At 39.6% G+C, this 19851-nt stretch overlaps 1 protein-coding gene across 2 annotated transcripts in view; it reads left to right on the forward strand.

Moving 5' to 3' along the window:
- chmp6b (charged multivesicular body protein 6b) overlaps positions 1-19613 on the forward strand; it is a 38776-nt gene extending 19163 nt beyond the window's left edge. The window contains exons 3-8 of one of the 2 annotated variants that reach the window (XM_072558761.1): positions 7454-7541; positions 9370-9456; positions 9952-10017; positions 10135-10215; positions 12249-12312; positions 17650-19613. In XM_072558761.1, coding sequence (XP_072414862.1) covers positions 7454-7541; positions 9370-9456; positions 9952-10017; positions 10135-10215; positions 12249-12312; positions 17650-17702 — 439 coding nt within the window. In that variant the 3' untranslated portion in view covers positions 17703-19613. Of the gene's footprint in view, positions 1-7453; positions 7542-9369; positions 9457-9951; positions 10018-10134; positions 10216-12248; positions 12313-17646 lie in introns of both variants that reach the window. The other variant, XM_072558760.1, reaches the window with a different exon arrangement.
- Positions 19614-19851: the final 238 nt, after the last annotated feature.

Here is a 19851-nt window from a genome sequence, read left to right on the forward strand (position 1 = left end):
GGATTCTTGTTATCTCCTTTCTGAAGGCTTCCCATTTTCCAGCCGTCCCTTTACCTGCGAACATCTGTCTCCAATCAGCTTTCGAAAGTAATTGCCTAATACCGTCAAAATTGGCCTTTCTCCAATTTAGAAATCAACTTTTAGATCTGGTCCATTCTTTTCCATCACTATTTTAAAACGAATGGAATTATAGTCGCTGGCCCCAAAGTGCTCCCCCACTGACACTTCAGTCACCTGCCCTGCCTTATTTCCCAAATGTAGGTCAAGTTTTGCACCTTCTCTAGTAGGTATGTCCACATACTGAATCAGAAAATTGTCTTGCACACATTTAAGAAATTCCTCTCCATCTAAACCTTTAACACTATGGCCATCTGGTCCTCTTTAACAATAGAAGTTAGCACAGTTTCCAGCCTTAACGCAAGAGTCTTAGAGAGGACTTTAAAGTCAACATTTAAGTGTGAAATGGGCCTGTAAGAAGAGCACAGTCCTCTGGGACCTTCCCTTTTTTTACGAATAAGCGAAATATTGGCCTCTCTAAGAGATGGCGGGAGACGATCATGACTGTACGAGTCATTGAACATGTTGAGCATCGAGCCTGACAATATGCTTATAAGTTCCTTATAGAATTCGCTGAGAAGTCAGGACCAGGCACCTTTCCACTCTGAAGCTGCTTCACAGCCTCCTGCACCTCTTGCTCTGTTAAGGGGACATTGAGAAAAGACTCTTATTCGGGGTCACACCCAGGAACACCAGATCCTTGAAAAAGGACTCCATCTTGGCCTGCTTCTCCTCACAAACCTCAGATTGGTATAATTTAGAGTAAAATCTCTGGAATGTCAATTAGTCTTTTTGGAATCACATGTTAGGTTCCCAGACCCTTCCCTAATTGACATAATAGCTGAGAGACACTCCTTTTCCTGGTGAGCTACGCAAGGTACTTGGCCAGTTTGTCATCATGCTCATATAACCTTTGTTTTGCGAAAGAAAGTTCCTTCTTTGCTGTCTGTGTGAGTGTGGAATTCAATGCAGATCGTCATAATCCTCTGTAGCTTGACCAACGAGGAGCTGTGAAAGTAAGTCTTCTTGGCTGCCTTCATCTGTGCTTCAAGGAGACATTGCTGCTCGCCCTTCTGCTTCCTATTGGCAAAATAGGAAATAACTAACCCCTGGCATAGGCTTTGGCAGTTTCCCAAAGGATAGATGGGCTACTAACCGAGCCTGAGTTAATGTCTAGGAATGCCCTAAATTCCTTAGAGAAGTTCTCCACAAACATATTATCCCTAAGGATAAAATTGATCCACTCGCCAGTGTCTCGAGCCCACTATAGCAACCTTAATCTTAACCAACAGGTACAGTGAAGCATGATCAAAGATGAGAATATTACCAATCGTACAAGATGCCACCAAGTCCAGCGTTGCCACAGGGGTCAGAGAAAAAAAAATCAATCCTTGTGTGACATCTGTGCGGATTGGAAAAAAAATGTAAAATCCCTGCCTGTAGGGTGGAAATGCCTCCAGACATTCACCAATCCTAACTCCACACACACATGCACTAATTGTTTAGTTCGTACAGAGGGTATTGGGGGGGGGGGCTTTGGTCAACCTGTCCACCATGGGATCCGTAAGACAATTAAAATCTCCCCCTATATCATTATATGCCACAACTCGAGACTGACCAATTTAGAGAACGCAACTACCAGAAACTTGAGAGGATGAGCCGGAGGCAATAAACATTTAAACACCATATTCTTCCCCGTTTATCAGGGTTTAGAGGATTACAAACCTCCCGTGAGTGTCTTTAATACACTCTAGTAAATTAAATTGGAGATTCCGCTTAACCAACACAGCCATTGCCTACTTCTGGTATTAAAAGATGAAAAGTAAACACAATCAAAGCCGTTCTGCTGTATTTTCAAATGCTCCCTATCATCCAAGCGTGTCTCCTGTCATAAAGCAATATCCACCTTTTCTTTGCTAAAAGTCAAGAGTACCTTTTTCCTCTTAATTGGTGAGTGACTCCTCTTGATGGTCCAGATATACCATTTAATTAAGTGATTAACCATAACCTTCTGCAGTAACATTTAGATTCCAGAGAGTCATAGAGTCACAGAGATGTGCAGCATGGAAACAGACCCCTCAGTCCAACCCGTTCGTGCCGATCAGATATCCCAACCCAATCTAGTCCCACCTGCCAGCACCCATATATCTCCAAACCCTTCCTGAGAGGATCTTGAATTACAAATTGCCAAGCCTTAGTGTCGCGAGATCCATTGAACATAAAAACTACATAAACTAAAACCACTACAGTTAACAAATTACAAAGCTATCAAAGATTATATACAACAACCCCCCCCCCCAAAAAAAACAACCTATAAAGTGCCAATGGCACTGAATAGGAGAACTCATCCCCTGCCCAAAGGGGGCAACTACGCATCCCAATACCCAACTTCCCATTCCCCTGCCAGTACTGTAACCTGGGCATATAAATACCTGAAACGGGCATAAACTGCCTGTAAGTAGGCATCTAGCCATCCCAACCATTTTCTCTCCGACTAGCTAGAGCCGCACCACAACCGCAAACAGAAAAGAAAGAAAATACACCATGAAATAACTATGTGAACAAAGAAATTTTGAAATAAAAATGTAAGTACCTCGCCCATCCTTTTGGTATAACTGAAATGATTGAAAGTACATATCCCAACCACCCCCATGCATAGTTTAGACCAGATTGTTACCAATAAAAATACAGGAAAGGAAATCCCCGACTGGACTTACTCCTTTTTTTAAAGAAAAGACCTACCCAAACAACATTTGTATGTACTAAATTGTTCAGATTAAGTTAATTTGTCAACAAAGTCTCTTGGCTTCTCTTCCGTGTCAAAGAGATATATAGATCCATCTGAGGTGATCTAAAGCATTGCTGGATACCTCAGAGTACTGGATCCTGAGCTCCCTCAGTCTTTTTTTGATGCCGTCATAGGATTTTCTTTTCTGGATCGCCACCGCTGAGATGTCCTGGAAGAGCATGATCTCAGAGTCCTCGTAAACTAGGGCCTTTGGATCCTTCCTCTGGATTCTGGAAGCTTCCACGATTCTCTCCTTCACTCTATAGTAATGAAACTACACCAAGACAAGATGATGACATTGGTCCAGACATGACCTCCACACTGTGACCTGTTGAGCCCTCTCAATCTTCAAGCTTCTCATTCCAGCCTCCAAGTTAAGGAATTTCAGCAACCAGTCCTCAATACATTCTATGGTCGCCCACCTTCCTTACCCTCTGGCAGACAGATGATCTGAATAATTTTTCTCCTGCCTCTGTTCGCGAGGTCATCAACCTGGTCAAGCAAATTATGGACCTGCATCTCAAGGGCCTGCATCCTATCCTTGGAGGAATTGGTATCAACTTCCATCACTGTGACCCTGCATTCCATCTCATCCGTCCTTTTCTCCAGGTCTCCCAGCTGTTCATGCATCTGCAGCATGAGAGACATTGGGGCCAGCTTCTCCTCTATCTGCCTCCCCAACATGTCGCGAGATTTCGTGAGCTCCTTTACCAGGACCTGGTAGGAAATCGAGTCCAAGAATCCTGCAGGTTGGACCATGGGCTTGGCCTCGGACGTACCTGCTCCCTCCTTCGCTATCCCTGGATGGTGAAAACAGAGATAAGTTACTCTCTAACAGTTTCCTGTGACTCCGTGACCTTTCCAGAGTCCCAGGACATCGCGGTGGTCCAGGTAGGGTGGGTTAGGACTTCGTCCCGCTTGTGATGCGGTGCGGAGCTCTGCAACATGATCTTCCTAGATTGCCACCATCTTGGATCCCTGTCTGACTTTCTGAAGTTCATCAGTTAAGGATAGTATTCTTTGGCAACCCATACCAATCTTTCAGTAGTTTTAATGTATTTAAGTTTATAGGGAAAAATGGTGTGACGTGAGGACTTTTGGGAGTGTAAATGCTGAATATCTGACAGTTTCAAAGTTTGGTTCTTCATTTTCCAAAAATTAAAATTCCTTTTCCCTTGCAATGTAGAAACAGGAGTAAACCATTCAGCCCATCAAACTTAACTTTCCATTATAATCAATCATGGCTTATCTGTATCTAACTTGTTCTACAACTTTATTCTGTAATGTTTTGATATACTTGCTTGAAACAAAATTATCATTGTGAGAGTTTCTTTTTAAAATGCTATAAATCATTATTTCATATGAGTTGCATGACATTTATAAAATTAATAACAGTCTCAGGCAGTGTCAAGATGATTTGTGAAAGAAGAATTGTGTTTGACAAATTTAGTTCTTTTGAGGCTGAAATAAGCAGTCTGGATGTAGGGGAATCAGCAGAGGTAGTGTATTTGTATTTCCAAAAGGCATTCAATAACGTTCTACATTATGTTATTATTCAAAATAAGAACTTATATGGTGTAGGAAATAATACATTAACATGGCTGGAGGACTGGCTAAAAGGGTGAAGTTAAATGGGTCATCTTCAGGATAGTGAATGGTAACTAATAGATTGTTGCATGGATTTTGGCTGGGTCTTCAACTATTTATGATCACTTGATGATTTGGATGAAGGAACCATCTAATATAACCCAATTTGCTGATGGTATGAAGATGGATAGGAAAGTGAGTTGTGAGGAAGATGTAAAGTTTCTACAAAGGGCTATGGGTAATTTGAGTGGGCAAATGTTTGGCACATTAAATATAATATGGGAAAATGTGAAGTATTAAAACATATATAATATTTTGAAGGAGGTTGATAGAGTTGTTGCTGAGAGAATGTTTTCTGTCTTGGGAGTAATATCTAAAAATAGAAGGCACAGCATGTATGTTATAAGTACACTGTAATTAGTCCCTCTTCTATAAATGTATTGTTATGGTCTACGCTCTCTTTCTCTTCCTCCTCCTCCTCTCCCATCATATACAATATTCATTCTGTTCCAGGACCCTCAGTTGATTTTTTTTTCAGAAACACCACTAACAATCAGAAATATTCTATTTGAACTGCTTGACATTATTGAGAGTTTGTTCGTACGTTTTTCCTGATGGTTCAATAATAAGTGCCTTTTGGAATATTCGGTGAGCTTTTAGTTTGGGATATGAATTGCATAAATACCACCACTAGGTGGTGCAAAGAGCATACATGCGCAAAAAGGCCAAGTGAAATATCAACCAAACCCCTTCATTATGACCTCTGAAACAGAAATTTAACTGATATTAAATTCAAATGAAATTCACAACCTACAGTATTTTGCTGTTGTATTAACTTCAAATTGCCTTTGTTGCGAATGAACCTGGCTGTGGAACAGAACTAGTTTTATACCTGGTTCAGCTCTGTTCAGAGAGATGTGGTGGCTTTGAGAAGAGCCTTTGATTCAGATTTTTACACTTCCACCTTTTTATTTCTTGCCTGTTGTTTTCTTCACTGGGTAAAGTCGTCATCATCCCAGAGGACCATAGGGCTGCTCTCTTGTAGAGTTATGGACACAGACAGCACAGAAAAAGGCTCTTTGTCCTAACTTGTCTGTGCCGACCAGGTTTCCTAGACTGAACCAGGCCCATTTGCCTGCATTTGGCCCATATCCTTCAAAGCCTTTCCTATTCATGTACTTGTCCACAAGTCTTTTAAATGTTGTAATATTGTTGTCCCTTGGGTCCCTCGTACCTTAAAACCATGCCCTCTAATTTTGGACTGGACTAGGTCTACCCTACCCTCGGGAAAAGACCCTTGCTATTCTCCTTATCTATGCCCCTCATGATTTTATAAACCTCTGTAAGATCACTCCTCAGCCTCCTACGCTCCAGGGAAAAAAGTCCCAGCCTCTTCTTATAACTCAAATCTTCCAATCTTGGTAACGTTCTTGTAAACCTTTTACATCTTTTCATAGTTAATAACATCCTTCCTATAGCAGCATGACCAGAATTGTACACAGTTCTCCCAGTGTGGCCTTACCAAATAGGGGGAGAGACGACTGATGGTGAGTTTAACCCAAGGGTCATCACTAGTGGGGCAAGCAGTGAGGCTGAGAAGCGGGACCTTCATGGTGACCTCAGTGAGTGCAGGAAATGAGCCCACGTAGTTGGCATTACACTGCACCAAAAACCAGTACACTAACCACCTCCCAAAACTAAACCTAACCCCAACCATTGGTTTTGGCTCTGTTGAATACTCACCTCTCCATACACCTTGTTGGTCTGGCCTCCTGAGATTTTCCTGCAAGATGGGCTTTGGATAGGCCACAGTACTTGCAATCACAGGTTCTCTCTCTCCCCCATCCTTAATGCTCCTCCAATCCCTTATTCTCTCTGAGTAGGAGCAGCAAGAGTGAGAGATGGATAGGACCTATGATTTGAGAAAGTGGAGAAAGGACTGTGAGAGGGGGCGGGATCTCTAACTGAAGGAGCAACTCCTCATTGATTTTGTCTCTTTCTCAAACAGGGATACCTTTTCTGTGGTCTCCCTGGAATGGAATTTTCAGGGGCAAATTAACCATTACCCACATGTATTTCAAATGCTGGGGCATGGTTTCAAAATAAGGATCTCCTATTTAAGATGGAAATAAGGATGAATTTCTTCGTGTTGTTTGTGTTTGGAATTATTCCCCAGAGTAGTGAAAGGCAGGTTACTGAAGATACTTAAGGCTGAGTTTGACAGATGTTTTATTGATGAGGAGTTAAGTGGCATGGTGTACAGGCAAGAAAGTGAAGTTCAAGTCATATCAGATCAGCCATGATCTTTCTGAATGGTGGAGGAACCTTCTGCTCATTTCTTATGTTCTTTATGTGAAATTTCACACAGTCTCTGCAAGGATGATAGCAGTATTCTCCCTGAGGTGCTTTATCTAAAACTGATGCATTGCCACAGGTGGAGTCTCACCACATCTGCTTCAGATAAAGGCTGCATGTTACTAATCTTTAAAACTATTGGACCCATACAAAAATAATTTAAGTGATTTTTGTATTTGGATCTCCTAATCTCTCAGTTCTTCTATAGTTTCTGACTTTTTGCCATTTAGAAAATACTGCTGATCAATTGTTTTTAAGTCACTGTGAAGATCTTATACTTTTTCATGTTGAGGTCCATACTCCTCTCAATCTATCCATGTCCCTTTGCAACTTTTGCACGAATCTACACCATTTACTGTATCGTGCTACCTATTTCATGGTCATTTGCAAACTTCCATATGTGCCTCTCTATTTCTGCATTCATTTAACTGAATCAGAGACCAAAGCTTTGGATCCATAACCTGATGGATTCTCATTCGTGTTCATCAATAGGCTAGATGTTGACCTGAAGGAAGGATTTCTAAAGCACTATACTGGGAGGAAGGGACCATGATCAATATTTGCTCACATGCCTCCATGAACATACGTAGAAGGTGAACTGGCACCAACTCAGCAAGGTTTTAAGATCTGAATGCCATTTACTTAACACTTTCTTTTGTTCTTCAGTAAAGCCAAACTTCTGCTCAAGAAGAAACGGTATCAGGAGCAACTTCTTGATAAAACTGAAGTTCAGATTGGCAACCTTGAGAAAATGGTAAGGAAATGTCTTCTGCTTTAGGTAACAAATGTATCAGATTTGTGAACACACCCTATTTGAGTTTACTAGGAATGTAAGATTATCTTGCAGGCATATTCTCCTTATTTCTATGGCAATTCTGTCCCTTGCCATCTCATTTTTCCAGTCCTCACTTCATTCTCCTTCTATTCTCTTGTTCTGTTTCTTTCTTCGTCACTTTCATACTTTTTTCTTTATTCTTGTGCTTAGTACATGCCTCTGTCATCCCTGTCCTCTCCTTTTATGTTTAAACTTGTTTTCTTCTCAACATCTTATTACTCAGGTCAGTTCTCTTAGCTCTAACTAATTCTTTAGACCTAAAGATTATATAAAACAAAAACAAAGCTAAGTAGTTAAAACTAAGTTATGTAGTACTAGGGTTTAAGGATGTGCAGATGAGCTTGTAAGGTATGCTGTGGTAGTGACCTCAGTAGTCATGAGACAGAGACTCTCTTGCTAAAAGTTTCGAACTAGATAAGCTAATGTTAGGGATGTCTGCTGCAATATCTTCATTTATATAATGTAAATAAATACTGTTCGTTTGAAGAGGTATGGCCTGAGTTTGTCAGACCAGACAGACCACATTAAAATAAGTTGTATGCTGGACCCCTGCTTTAAAAAAGCAGTGGTTTAAAATCTACCCTAGAACAACAGGTTTGAGAATCTATAATTGCTTTGTATAAGATGTTTGTGACTGGACTCAGTCCACAGGCAGTTCTTCTGCAACGCAATGGTTGCGTTCTTGTGCTATATAAAAATCGCACAATAAAAGTAGCACTTAAAGTGTTGGCAATGCAGTGGCTCTACTTTAGAAACAACGGCCCCTATTCGTCAATTGCATTACAGCCAATTTGCATTGAAGAAACATGTGTTATAGCAGAATGATCTATAATTCCTAGTCAGCACTAGTGTGAAATACAGAAATTACCTTAATTTTTCACTCACTCAGAGTGGCTATTTGTGAATAATATTATGTGCAGAGGGGGCAGCATATCCTATGAATACCAACTTTAGGTGCTACAAAGAATAGAATGAAAGCTGACCCATTCTCAAGGTATGGAAGCAACTGCTTGGATGTAAAATAAAATCTGCAGTGCAATCAAATAAACAGTTTACTTTGAAATTGATCTTCTTTCTCGACAGGATTTATTCTCGCTCCCACTCCCCCTGTGGCCACTCAGTCTTTATTTCCAGGTAAAAAAGAAGGTGGCTGTCTCCTGGTACAGCCCTCTCAGCTCCCAGTCTTGGTTCTGGCCTTTGTCCTGCTTGGACTGTGGCCTCAGCTGCTTCTTTGCTTACCTGGATCCTTTGACAATAGTACCTATGCTAGTGATGGTCATGATGCTGTTGCTGCACCCAGAACATGCTCATGCAAATGGCACGTGTACAAGCACTTCCTATTGCAGCCAGGTGACCACACTGGCATTGTCTGTGCAAACACAGAGACCATTTTGCATTGTGGGTAATCACGTCAGTTTTGGAGATGGTTTAAATCACTGGATTTTGGAAAAGGCAAGTTGTCAACAAGCAGTAACATTCTTCGTCTTCATCAACACACACAAATAGACAATGTTGCTTTTTGATATGTTGGTGAATGAGTTCGTTTAATGTGTTTCATAATGGCCAAGTGACCAAGAATGTTTCATAGTTGTCTCCTTTGCAATGATAAAGCTGATACTCCCTGCTGACTAATTACTGCCTCTTCTGTCCATCTGTTAATGCAAGTCTTGCTTACTGTAACAAATAAAACCTGTCTGCCTTTTTGAAGCATGAAAATAATGCTGCTTATTTGTGTTTGATTTTAAAGGTTCAAGACATTGAATTTACTCAAATAGAAATGAAAGTTTTGGAAGGACTTAAGATTGGAAACAGCTGTCTTCAGAAAATGCATGAGGTATATCTGTGAAAAGTAGTGATAACGTCTGCATTGTGGAACTCTCTTGCACTATCTTTGGTTTATTCTTGGGATGTGTAGATCACTAGCAAGGCTAGCATTCATTAACTATCCCTGACTGCTTTCTTAAACTGATACTACCCATGCATTGGAGGGAGATCCACAGATACATGAACAGCTTTATCTGTGGCAATTTGATTCGACTATGCTACGCTTAGAATAGCAATTCAGAGTCAACCATACTGCTGTGGATTTGGAGTCATAAGTAAGCCAAACTGGAAAACGATAACATTAGTGAACCAGATGGGTTTTTTCAACACTTGGGTAGATTGCTAATGAGAAAAGCTATTTTGTTTCAGATTGATTGATTTATCATTATAAAATTCTTCAGCTCAGTTCAGGCAAAGTTATTTTCCTGTTAATATACATGAGTTATAATGTTCAAGTTCTTAAAATAGTATTGGTAGTATTGAAGAAACCTTTTTTTTCTTTTAGATTATGTCTATTGAAGAAGTAGAAAGAATAATGGATGAGACTCAAGAAGCTGTTGAATACCAGAGGGTGAGCAATATGATACACAGTTTGAATTCTACTAATGTCTTATGACTGAAGGATCAAAACAAAATAATGAAAGGTTGGCAAATGTGTTCTTAAAACAATGGCTTTTTGTTATTTCAGCAAATTGATGACATTCTAGCTGGAGGAATATCTCAAGAAGATGAAGATGCCATTCTGGCTGAACTAGATGCTATAACTCAGGTGAGGATATGTGTTCGTCTAGTTACTGAACAATTAAGATCACCTAATGTTTGCCATCGTCTGAATGCAACCACCTCTCCCACCTTGTTACTATCATCATCCAATCATAAACTGAACTTCTGTCTTATGAGAGCCATTCCTAAAGTGTGTCACAATCATGCACACTTTGTTGTCTAAAACTATAGAATGGATTCTTAACCCTGACTAATCTGCTTCTCCAACCATTTGGGTAAACAAAAGCTTGTTAATTTTGAATAATCTTGGTAAAATCTTCATTTTTAATAGTCAATTTCATTTTCAATAAGAATTTCAGTTTAACCTTATGAAAACATTTGCATGGACTTTGAGCTAAAAATAATTGGCAGCATGGTGGCTCAGTGGTTAGTGCTGCTGCCTCACAGCCCCAGGGATCCGGGTTTGATGCAACCCTTGGGTGATCATCTGAGTGGAGTTTGCCCATTGTCCCCGTGTCTGCATGGGTTTCCTCTGGGTGTCCTGGTTTCCTCCCACAGTTAAAGATGTGCAGGTTAGGTGGATTAGCCATAAGAAAATGCAGGGTTACAGGGATAGGGAGGAAGGATGGGCCTAGATGGGATGCTTTTTGGAGGGTTGGTCTGGACTCGATGGGCTGAATGGCCTGCTTCCAAGCTGTAAGGATTCTATGATAATTAAGGTTCTCTGGACTTCTAATCATTATTGGGCAGCAACATCGAAAGACACCCCACATGTAGCTAAATACAGAAATCTGGACCTTGTTACTTACTCTACCTTGCTGGAACTCTCCACAAGTTGTGCTGCAAAGAGTGATGTAAGTTCTGAGACACATATTGTAAAAATTTATTTAGAGTTTGGACTTTTTAATGTGAACTAGTGGCATAATGATTATCTGTGTGTCTAAAAGTGTTGAATTATTAATTTATAAGTATTGTTGAGGCTATTATGTCTTTATTTAAAAACAGTGTGTGATTTTGGAGCCTTTTGGAAATTGGTCTACATTGGAAGAGTTTGAGTGAAACAAGTAAACAGTGTGATGTATTAGCTTACACAAGATTCAGGAACTTCTTTGCACTTGGGGAAACACCACAACATTGAGAAATAGTTTTCTTTAGTTCCAGTTTAAGCAGTTTTGCAGGGCTCTTAGCTAAGGCTAGATGTGCAATACAGTTTCTGAGAAAGAAAGAAGATAGTTCAGAAGTAGTAAAAACAGTTTACCTCAGAGTAAGGAGATAAATTTAGAAGTTCCAGACCAGAAGTGCTTGATTAAAATCTTGAAGGTGTTATGTGAATCTGAGAGGGTGTAAGCTTAGGGGTGTAACAAGTCAAGGAAGAGGCTGTCTAATTCTCACGATTAGAATTTGAAGCTACAGCTAAGTCAAACCCTATATTGGGTGGGGAATTGGCAAGTTGGCTGGAAATATTGAAATTCCTAGACCAATGAAGTATAAAAATTCAGCTTATGTTTAGATTAGATAGATCCCCTACAGTGTGAAAACAGGCTATTTGGCTCAACGACCCTCTGAAGAGTAACCCACCCAGACCCATTCCCCTACTTCACCCCTGACTAATGCACCGAACACTATGGGCAATTTAGCACGGCTAATTCACCTAACCTGCACATCTTTGTGGTTGTGGGAGGAAACCAAAGGAAACCCACGCAGATATGGGGAGAATGTGCAAACTCCACACAGACAGTCGCCAGAGGGTGGATTCGAACCCGGGTCCCTGGTGCTGTGAGACAGCAGTGCTAACCACTGAGCCACCATGCCACCTGTTACTTGACCAGAGAGGGCCTTGGTAGACTAAATGCCCAGTGACAGCAAGTTGCAAGAAATCTATGGTCATGGAAAATGAAGAGAGTCACACATGCTGTTTCTTTGCTGCTGACCACAGTTATACATGTTCTCCCTTCAATTGTGAATTTATATTTTACAGCCTGGGTACATATTCTTCTTAAATCTTTTGCCGGAAATACAAATGTCTGATGTCGTCTTAGGAATCAGTTACTATTAAAATGATTTATTTTAATCTTTCAGGAAGACGTTGAACTACCAGAAGTTCCTGCAGAGCCACTGCCAAATATATCTGCAAAAGAAAAAGGTATGCATGAGATTTATCATTTACAAGCTGAATTCAGTTTTGTGGAAATTCTTTAAATTTAAAGAACTTGTTTACTTGATTTTAGATACTATATTTATTCTATGTAGTTTTCTTGAATGATGTAATTTTCACTTACCGTATTTAAAAAGTTAATGAACAGCAAATGGTATATCGTGTATACCTGCAAATTTCTGATGTGCATGGTTAGTGGTTGAAACTCTGTCATTGGTATGAGCTCCAGAAAGGACCGTCGGGATTTTTATTCTGATTAGATTTTGGCGTGTATTTTGATAGAGGCAAAGTGAAGGTGTAGCTTTATAATGGTTCGTATATAGTGTTTGATTATATGTGGGGGCAATATCTTTTATTCTTTCAATTATTTATTTGACTTAACATTGTATCAAAATTCTAGGGATTTATAATTTGTCAGAATAGTATGGCTAATGATGCTCCATTATTAAGGCATAAATGGTACAGCAACCTCCAGTGAGGGGCAGATGTGTATGATTAAGCACAATTGTTCGTGTTCCTGAGTTGCCCTGCTGTGGTATTCAAATGCATTGAGTCATAAACACAGCAGATTAAAACCTTAAGCTCAGAATCAAATCCAGTCCATTCCAGTCAAGTGATCTTTACCACTAGGATAATTCTTAATTATGGCTAATCGTTCTCTGTGGCACAGAAAATGAACTTTTACAAGTGTGAAATCTCATTTCTTCAGATTCAAATTGTTGAAAGTTCTAGTTTCCTCTTTCTTTGAATTACTATGTCTTTTATTCTCTTACTGTGTCTGATTCAACATTGGATTCATTCATTTAATTTACATTTGCTTCTCTCTTCTTGACCCATTAGTCAACCGGATTGGAGAATTGTGAAGAGACATTTGCTGTGTTCTTTCAGGTCCTAGACTTGTCTAATTGTAACATAATAAATTCTCTTTCAGTGGATTGCCATTCCAATAATTTTAAGTTATGGGGAGGCGATTGAAGCACTATTATTGTCATTGGGCTAGTAATCCATTCGCCCAACTAGTGTACTGGGAAGCACTAGTGGAGATAATGTCCTCTCTCCACATTAAGCAAAGCCTGCATTGTGCTATGTGGTACTATAACCATGCTAAATGGAACAGACATTGAATAGACCTAGCAACTCATCATTGAGCATCCGTGACGTGCTGTGGGTCATCAGCAGCAGTAGCAGAATCACGCTACAACACAATTTGCAACCTCCTGGGTCAGCATGTCTCAACTGTGTCATTATAATCAAGCCAGGAGATCAACCCTGGTTCAGTAAAAGTCCAGGAGGGCTGCAGGAAGCAGCAAATATCCAGTCCTACCCGTGATGAATCGTAGCAGCAGTGTGTATCTTTGAGAATATGCACTGCTGAAATTATCCAAGGCTCCTTAGACAGCACATTACAAAGTTATGACCACTAACATTCAGCTGAATAAGGGCAATGGATACATGGCATAGCACTGTCTGCAAGTTCCATTCCAAGCCACTCTGCATTCTAACTTGGAAAAATATCTCTGCTCCTTCATTGTCACTGAGTCCCAGTTGGTGGGACACTTTTTCTAATAGCATTTTCTATTCGATTGTGGATTTGCTCACATTAAATTAACTGTAGTAGTTCAAGAAGTAACTCACCACCACTTTCTCAAGGGTATGTAGGGGTCGACAGTAAATACGAGCTGAGCTGCTGAAGCCCACATCCCATGAAAGAAAAAAACATGACGACCAAGTCAATTACCTTGCCGTACCAAATAATGGCCCAATATTAGCTGAGGTGTCATTCACTGTAATTTGTAAACATTCATTCATGGGATGTTGCCCATGAGAAGGTGGTGGTCTGCTTCATGAATTATTGATAGCCGTTCACCCACAATGCTATTAGGGAAGGAGTTCCACAGGACCACAGAGTTATACAGTATGGAAACAGACCCTTCGGTCAACTTGTCCATGCCAACAACATTGCTGAAACTAAATTAATCCCATGTGACCCATATCCCTCTAAACTTTTCCTCTTCATGAACCTATCCAAATGTATTTTAAATGTTGTTACTGTACCTGCATCTCCCATTTCCTCTGACAGTTCATTCCATATATAGAGTCATAGAGATGTACAGCATGGAAACAGACCCTTTGGTCCAACCCGTCCACACCGACCAAATATCCCATCCCAATGTGGTCCCATCTGCCAACACTCAGCTCATATCCCTCCAAACCCTTCCTATTCATATACCCATCCAAATGCCTCTTAAATGTTGCAATTGTACCAGCCTCCACCACATCCTCTGGCAGCTCATTCCATACACGTACCACCCTCTCAGTGAAAATGTTGCCCCTTAGGTCTTTTTTATATCTTTCCCCTCTCACCCTAAACCTGTGCCCTCTAGTTCTGGTCTCCCCAACCCTAGGGAAAAGACTTTGCCTATTTACCATATCCATGCACCTCATAATTTAGTAAACCTCTATAAGGTCACCCCTCAGCCTCCGACGCTCCAGGGAAAACAGCCCCAGTCTGTTCAGCCTCTCCCTATAGCTCACATCCTCCAACCCTTGCAACATCCTTGTAATGAACAGGTTGCCTCTCTGGTCCCTTTTAAATCTTTCTCTTCTCACCTTAAAAATACACCTCCTAGTTTTGAATTCCCCACCCTTGGGAAAAGACCTTTGCTGTTCATCTTATTTATGCCCCTTCTGATTTTAAAAACCTCTCTCATGTCACTCCTCAATGTCCTACACTCTGGTGAAAAGCGTCCCAGCCCATCCTTACAATTTAAGCCTTTCAGTAATATCCTTTCCATAGCAGGGCAACCAGAGCTGTACACATGCTCCAAACGTGGGCTCACCAATGTCCTGTACAACCTGAACATGATGTTCCAACTGCTATACTCAGTGGTCTGAGCAGCGATGGCAAGCATGCTAAACGCCTTCTTCATCACCTACCTCTGATGCAGCTTTCAAAGAACTATGTACCTGAACCCCTAGGTCTCTCTGTTCAACAACACCGCCCATCATTGGACATACCATTAACTGTATAAGTCCCAACCTTGTTTGTTTTACCAAAATGCAATGCCTTTCATTTATCCAAATTAAACCTTATATGCCATTCCTCACTGGCCCAATTGATCAAGACCCCTTTGGGATCTTTGTCAACAGTGAAGAAGGTTACCAATACCACCAATTATACCATTAACTGTATAAGTCCCAACCTTGTTTGTTTTACCAAAATGCAATGCCTTTCATTTATCCAAATTAAACCTTATATGCCATTCCTCACTGGCCCAATTGATCAAGACCCCTTTGGGATGTTTGTCAACAGTGAAGAAGGTTACCAATACCAACAATTTTGGTGTCATCTGCAAACTTACAAACCATGTCTGCTAAATTCTCATCCAAATCTTTTATGTAAATGACAAACAAAAGTGGGCCCAGCACTGATCCCTGCAGAACATTGCTGGTCACAGGCCTCCAGTCTTAGTAGAACCCCTCCACCACCAGCCTCTAGCTCCTACCATCAAGCCAATTTTGTATCCAGTTGGCAAGCTTTCCTTGAATCCCATGTGATCTAACTTTATGAATTAGTCTACCATGCAGAACCTTGTTAGAAGCTTTAGTAAAGTCCATATTGACAAAGTCTATCACTTTTGGGTGAGCTGTGACCTTTTGTTGGATAGCTGTACTTTCTTGATGCCAGTGTAAATTGTCCCACTGTTTGAATCAAGGGAAGGCATGATGGCTCAGTGGTTAGCATTGCTGCCTTATAGCACCAGTGACTTGTGTTCAATTTCATCCTTGCCTAACTGTCTGTGTGGGTGCTCAGTGTCCTCCCACATCCAAAGGGATGTGTAAGTTAGGTGCATTGGCCATGCTAAATTTCCCATAGTATCCAGGGATGTGTAAGCCAGGTGGCATATAGCCATTGGAAATGCTGGAATAGCATCGGAGGTGTAGGTCTGGGTGGGATGGTCTTCAGAGGGTCAGGGTGGGCTTGATGGCCCACTTCCACACTGTAGGGATTCTTTGATTCTAGTAAGTGACTTTAGTAAGTGGTTTGGATTTGAGTTTTCAAGGATGATGTTTACGTAAATCTTTTATTGTAGATTTGGGAGTTGAAGCCCATCTGTCTCCTATCCACAATTTGTGTGAGACCTATTACTGTTTACTCATTTTTGATTGGATTTAAAAGAAGCAAAGAATATTTTTATAAGCCACTTAAGTAACAGTCTGCAAAATGTTAATAAATGGAATATTTCCATCTACTGTGTCTGTCAATAAAGGCCCAAAATGGTTTGAAATGACAGATATTTGACGGGAAAATAAGAGAAAAAAAATCTGGTTCGCTTGAGATGTTAAAGGTTCTGCATATATCTAAGAGATTAGATGCTAAACAACGCCAAGAGGGTTTTGTTTGGGGCAGCATGGTAGCTCAGTGGTTAGCACTGCTGCCTCACAGCGCCGGGGACCTGGATTCGATTCCTGCCTCAGGCGACTGTCTGTGTGGAGTTTGCACATTCTCCTCATGTCCACGTGGGTTTCCTCTGGTTGCTCCAGTTTCCTTCCACAATCCAAAGGTGTGCTGTTCAGGTGAATTGGCCATGCTAAATTGCCCATAGTGTTAGGTGCATTAGTCAGGGGTAAATATAGTTCTGGATTAGTGGTGCTGGAAGAACACAGCAATTCAGGCAACATCCAAGGAGCAAATATAGGGTGTCTTACTCTTCGTAGGGTTGATGTGGATTTGTTGGGCCAAAGGGCCTATTTCCATACTGTAGTGAACCTAATCTAATATAAAAAAAATTAGATCTAGACAAGTTTTGTCTCTTGGTTAAATTCAAATTATTTTAAGATGGAACACATGACTTTAGATTGTGTTCAAGGCTGTGTGTTTAAATTTATTCTTTATTTTTAAACAAGTACTAATCGAGTCTTGTTTTTTGGACATCTGTTACCAAATAAGTAGACTTCATTGAATGTTTGAAAGCTTTCTCCAGTTAGATTCCACTTTACAAATAAGTGGTGGCGCAACAAGCTGCAAGTGATGCTCTTCCAAGCAATATTTTGAATGCTGGGAGTTAATTAACAGAATTGGCGTGTTGAGTATAGGAAATGATACACTAATGCAGTTAAAAGATGTCTGTGGGTTTGAAACATGGCAAATTGGGACACAGTGGAGGGAGGCATTCCATAGTTCTGAACTAGGAGCAGTTGATGCTGACACTGGATTCCAACATTCAGGTACAGTTTAGTTTGTATCTCATGTAGATTTTAAAAGTTATTTCTTTCAAGAAAATTCAGTTGGGGAATTAACTTTTCTTTTTTTTTCTTTAGCAGGAAAAGAGCCAGTTAAAAACACACCGAAACAAGAGATGGTGGCAGCATCATAACTGAAATTTGGATTTTCGGTGACACTAACATAAATGATTTATCTTCTGTATGTTTTCAAGAGTTGATCATGATTCACCACCCTTTTTGAGGGTTGAGAAATTCAAACATGTACTTCAGGAGGATCTTTACTCTTTCCTGGCATTGTTTCCTTTGTAAAAATGAAATTTCAGTCTTGACTTTTTTAAAATGTATTTTTCACTTTTTAAAAAGTCAAAAAATGTGCAAGTGCTATAGAATTCTAAAGCTGATATTCCTTTGAAACTCATTCACAATCAAGCTAATTTACAAAATTTCAATTGCTATTTAGTTCGAAATTTAAAATGGTTTCCAGATAAACTTGCACTGACCTAGTAATACTGTCATGTGTTAATGTGGTAAGTTACATTTCTATCTGTAAACCATTAACTTTTTATCTTTGAATCTTTTGTTAAGAAGCTATGCAGGATTAAAGGAAATGTAATTCATAATGGAATGAAGTGTCCAGAATGCAAAACAATTTCGAGAGAAGTAACAAATTTGGCACTGGTGGGATAATTATTGTAAATGTATTCTGTTCTTTTAATAAATTCTCTGACATGAAACATTAAAAAATGAATTGTATTTAAAAAGGAGTACGCTGAAGAATTTTAATTTATGGGGAAAATAGCAGTATTCTGAAATGTTATTATATCTGTAATCTCTGGAAGAGCTCAAAGAACTCTTCATAAGGCTGCATTGGAATTCTCTGTGCAATGCTCTGACTGGGCATCATTGCTAAACTTATAAATGGATAGAATTGAAATATCAGTGTCAAAAATGGGACTTCGGAAGTTTATTACATTTTCACTATAGTTATCAAATTTATTTAAAATAAGTTTGGAACTACAGTGTAATTCCACTGAGTACTTGTAAAACTCTTGCTTTGTGATTGTGAATTTGAAATGGAAGCCTTGGATTTTGTATTTAAAGACTGAAGATGATTTTTGAGCTGCTAATCAAACTTACATTGTTCTGTTTCTAATCATGTTATAATTGTATTCCATTGCAGCTTGGTTCCTTAGCCACTAAACAGAATATTTTTGCACCACAATGTTAATATGTTATGTTTCTTGATTTGCACTTGCATTGCTTTTCATTCGGTCATATTATTCTAGGAACAATTTGTTTGTGATGAAGAACTGTTCAAAATGAACTGTTCAGTTAAAAACAATCTCCAGAAGCAATGTGAAACTGAGTCATCTTGAGCATACACATGGTTTTCTCCTAAAATCTCAGTGTGCACAACATAGTTTATCCTGAATCAATTAACAGTTTTACATACTGCCTGATGGTGTGAGATGTATGAGGGAATGTGCTGAATAGAGGTCAAGCATTTCGTCACAGAAGAGAGCATGAGGGCAAAATCAGCACAATTCCTGTCAAAGATAGCTCAAGACTTGCATCGAGCAAGGACTTGGATGTAGTTTGTGTGTCTGGCACATGCAGGGAGCGGGAACACTTTTTTCCTAACAACTCAGTGACTCAAGTATAGTCATGTAAGAATAACTTGTATATTTATTTTAGTCGGTTGTAATAAGTACATATTTTTTAAAAGGGGTATGCTTGCTTTCATAGCAAAAATAAAAATTGATGTCAACTGTCAAATCTGAAATTCCTACCTGTAAGCACATAACTTTAATTGACACGTATCAATATACTTTTACTTGGATACATGTATGTAAAAATCTTTTGAGTTCCCCTTATATATTTTACAGAACAAAATCAAAATTTCTATCAAGAATAATTCTATGCCTATGGAAATTGCCTTATAATCTTGGTATTATAATCTTTTCGGTACCATGCTTTAAAACCTATACACCCTTTTGATCTCTGTGATAAATTTCTACAAACTGTATTTGTTCGAACATAGAATAAAAATAACCACACTTTGACTTTCTTTGCAGTAGGATATGTTTTCAGTAAATAGAAGTGGGTTTTTTTGGGTTGGGAAATGTTGCTTTAAACTTTCAGTAGATTTCAAACATCTGGTTTGGAGCATATTTATTGTGCATGTAAGATGTTCCAAGCAACACATCAGTGTTATCATTAATCATTGGAGAAGGATAATGTAGAAGTCAGTGAACTGAAGAAAATTGAATAACAGAAAGCGAACATACTTTAAATTATTAA

Source organism: Chiloscyllium punctatum, chromosome 39, assembly GCF_047496795.1.
Source record: "Chiloscyllium punctatum isolate Juve2018m chromosome 39, sChiPun1.3, whole genome shotgun sequence".
In the NCBI taxonomy this organism is placed as follows: Eukaryota; Metazoa; Chordata; class Chondrichthyes; order Orectolobiformes; family Hemiscylliidae; genus Chiloscyllium; species Chiloscyllium punctatum.